This window comes from Juglans regia, chromosome 7 (genome assembly GCF_001411555.2).
Source record: "Juglans regia cultivar Chandler chromosome 7, Walnut 2.0, whole genome shotgun sequence".
In the NCBI taxonomy this organism is placed as follows: Eukaryota; Viridiplantae; Streptophyta; class Magnoliopsida; order Fagales; family Juglandaceae; genus Juglans; species Juglans regia.
In genome coordinates this window covers 8,689,830-8,692,977 of record NC_049907.1, presented here as the reverse complement: position 1 = coordinate 8,692,977, position 3,148 = coordinate 8,689,830, and the positions used below count along the sequence as shown (strand labels likewise).

The following is a 3,148-nucleotide window of genomic DNA, read 5'->3' as shown; positions in this document are numbered from 1 at the left end:
GTACTTGAGCCTCATCCCCCACAATTCGGGATTATCTCACCTGTAATTGTGGTTGTGAGTCCTTTACTTATAGGGCTCTTAGCTTAAGCGATTCACGAGTCTTTCTGGACTCGCGGATGGACTCGGCTTCAGACGGAACCTGTTCAAATTTCAATTTCAACTTTTATTTAATTTTTATTTGTAACTCATCTTTTTAACTCACTTCCAAAGGAACCTTGTTCAAACTCCATCCTCGCGTCTGAAGTGAAAGCCGAACCCATCGAGTTCGATGGGGGAGAAACACGACGCTCCTTTGAACGCCGAACCCTAGTCTTCTGTTGTTGTATATCTAGTAATAGGCAGAATCAGAGGCCTCAATTTGCTAGATTTTTGTCTTTGAGAGCAACTGTGGAGGGTCGTAGCATCTTCGCTTGAACAAAATGAGCGTACCACTTTCTTCATCCAAACAAGCTACAGTCTTCCTCCTCCGCCTCTGTCTGCTCAAACCCCAAACACCCGCAATCCCTTACTATCCCCTCCACCGCCACCTCTCCACCGAACCCATTCCACCACCACAACCACCACCACAAGACGAGGACTCGTTGATAAACGAAGCAGTCCAACTCTTCCAAGCCTTAGAAGATGGGCATTCCAACTCTACCCAACTTCACCAGCTCCTCTTTTCCTCTTCTTCTCCTTCCTCTCCTGGTATTTTTCGCCAAATCACTCGTCGATTGGCCTCTTCTTCCCAAGCCCTCGAGTTCTTCGACTACATCCGATCAAATTCGCCTTCACAGGAGTTAACATCATTGTCCTTCACGTTCCAGGCCATTTTCGAGCTCGCTAGCCGCGAACCTGATCCGCAGAACAAGCTGTTAGAGCTTTATAGAACGTCCAAAGAGCGGAATATCCCGCTTACAGTTAATGGCGCAACACTTCTTGTTCGTTTCTTGGGAAGGGCCGAAAGGGTGGACGTGGCGCTGGCTGTAGTTGACGAGCTAGACCCGTCTCTAAAAAACACGCACTTTTACAATGTGGTGGTTGATGTGCTTTTCAAATCAGGGCGCATCGTGGAGGCACTTAACATGCTTGATGAAATGCTTCAACCAGGTGCGGACTGTCCGCCCAATGATATTACAGGTGGTGTTGTTTTTGCTGCATTGTCGGGAAGGAAGTTGTTTGGAAGAAGTATTAGTGACGAGGAGATTGTTGGGTTGGTGTCAAAATTAGGTGCACACGGTGTGGTTCCAGATTCCTTTAAACTTACGCAATTGATTACCAAGTTGTGCAGGAATAAAAAGATAGGTCGTGCTTGGGATGTTTTACATGATGTGATGAAGGCTGGTGGTACGCTGGAAGCCGCTTCTTGCAATGCACTTTTGACGGGGTTGGGAAGGGATGGGGATTTTGAAAGGATGAATACGCTCATGACCGAGATGAAAGAGATGGATATTCAGCCAGATGTGGTAACTTTTGGGATCCTTATTAATCATATGTGCAAGGCTCGGAGGGTCGATGAGGCACTGGAGGTTTTTGAGAAAATGAAAGGAGTGAGTGATGGGTTGTCTGTTGAACCTGATGTAATCACATATAATACTTTGATTGATGGACTTTGTAAAGTTGGGAGGCAAGAAGAAGGGTTGACTTTGATGGATCAGATGAGATCTGAAAATAAATGTATGCCAAATACTGTTACCTATAATTGCTTGATTAATGGCTTCTGCAAAGCTGGCGAAATTGAGAGGGCACAAGAGCTCTTTGATCAGATGAACAAGGAAACAGTATTTCCTAATGTAATCACCCTTAATACTTTGGTTGATGGTATGTGCAGACATGGGAGGATCAATAGTGCAGTTCAGTTCTTCGATGAAATGCGAAGTGAAGGTCTGAAAGGGAATGCTGTGACGTTTACAACCTTGATTAATGCTTTTTGTAATGTTAACAATATTGATAAAGCAATGGAACTTTTCAATCAAATGTCGAAGGATGGATGCTCCCCAGATGCAATTGTTTATTATACATTAATATCTGGTTTGAGCCAAGCTGGAAGGATGGATGATGCCAGCTCTGTCGTATCGATGTTGAAAGAAGCTGGATTCTGCCTTGATATTGTGTGCTACAATGTTCTCATTGGTGGGTTCTGTAGGAAGAACAAATTGGATAAAGCTTATGAGATGCTCAAAGAAATGGAGCAAGCTGGAGTTCAGGCTGATAGTGTCACATATAACACCTTGATTTCCTATTTGAGCAAATCTGGAAACTTCGCAACCGCCCATAGAGTTCTGAGAAAGATGGTTAACCAGGGTCTTGTGCCCACAGTTGTCACTTATGGAGCTCTGATACACGCATACTGCTTATATGGAAAAAATGAAGACGCAATGAAGATTTTCAGAGATATGAGCTCTTCGTCAAAGGTTCCTCCCAACAATGTAATATACAATATTCTAATAGATTCTCTTTGCAAAACGAATGAAGTAGAGCTTGCTCTTTCTCTGATGGATGAAATGAAAGTTAAGGGGGTAAGGCCTAATGTTACCACATACAATGCTATGTTCAAAGGTCTGAGAGAGAAAAATTTCTTGCAGAAAGCATTTGACCTCATGGACAGAATGGTTGAACAGGCATGTAATCCTGATTACATAACCATGGAGGTACTTACGGAATGGCTTCCTGCAGTAGGTGAAACGGGAAAGTTGAAAAAATTTGTTCAAGGATACGAAGTTTCTGTTTCTACTGCGTAGGATGGCTGTAGGATCTGGACGAAGGGATTACTCAAAAGTTTGAAATGCATCTATTGTCATACGCGGAAGAAAATATGATGTAGTCCTATGTTCTGCCCAAAACGTGTTCTGGTTGGAACATTCGGCATCACACAGAAAGACTGGTTGAAGAACCTCAGTTTCTCAAGGCTTTGCTTGTGCGAGCGCATCGGTGTTGCGGTATCCATGCATGTCCATGGTGGGTTCCATTCTTTCCATCTGGAACAAACCAGATAAAAGGTAGATGTATTCCATATCGGTGTTGATGAGTTATATTCAATTGAGTTATTTGTATGCGTCAAGTTTCAGACTAGACAGCAAAGATAATTTTGCGACACTTATGGTTGATTGCGTGGTTATAATTGTGTTAAGGATATCATATAAATAAATAAGTCTACTTTTTTCAATCA

At 42.9% G+C, this 3,148-nt stretch overlaps 1 protein-coding gene across 1 annotated transcript; it reads left to right on the top strand.

Moving 5' to 3' along the window:
- Positions 1-212: 212 nt before the first annotated feature.
- On the top strand, positions 213-3,148 carry LOC109006406 (pentatricopeptide repeat-containing protein At3g61520, mitochondrial-like). Its single transcript, XM_018985673.1, has one exon. The coding sequence runs from the start codon at positions 420-422 to the stop codon at positions 2,718-2,720; it is 2,301 nt and encodes a 766-aa protein (XP_018841218.1). The 5' UTR covers positions 213-419; the 3' UTR covers positions 2,721-3,148.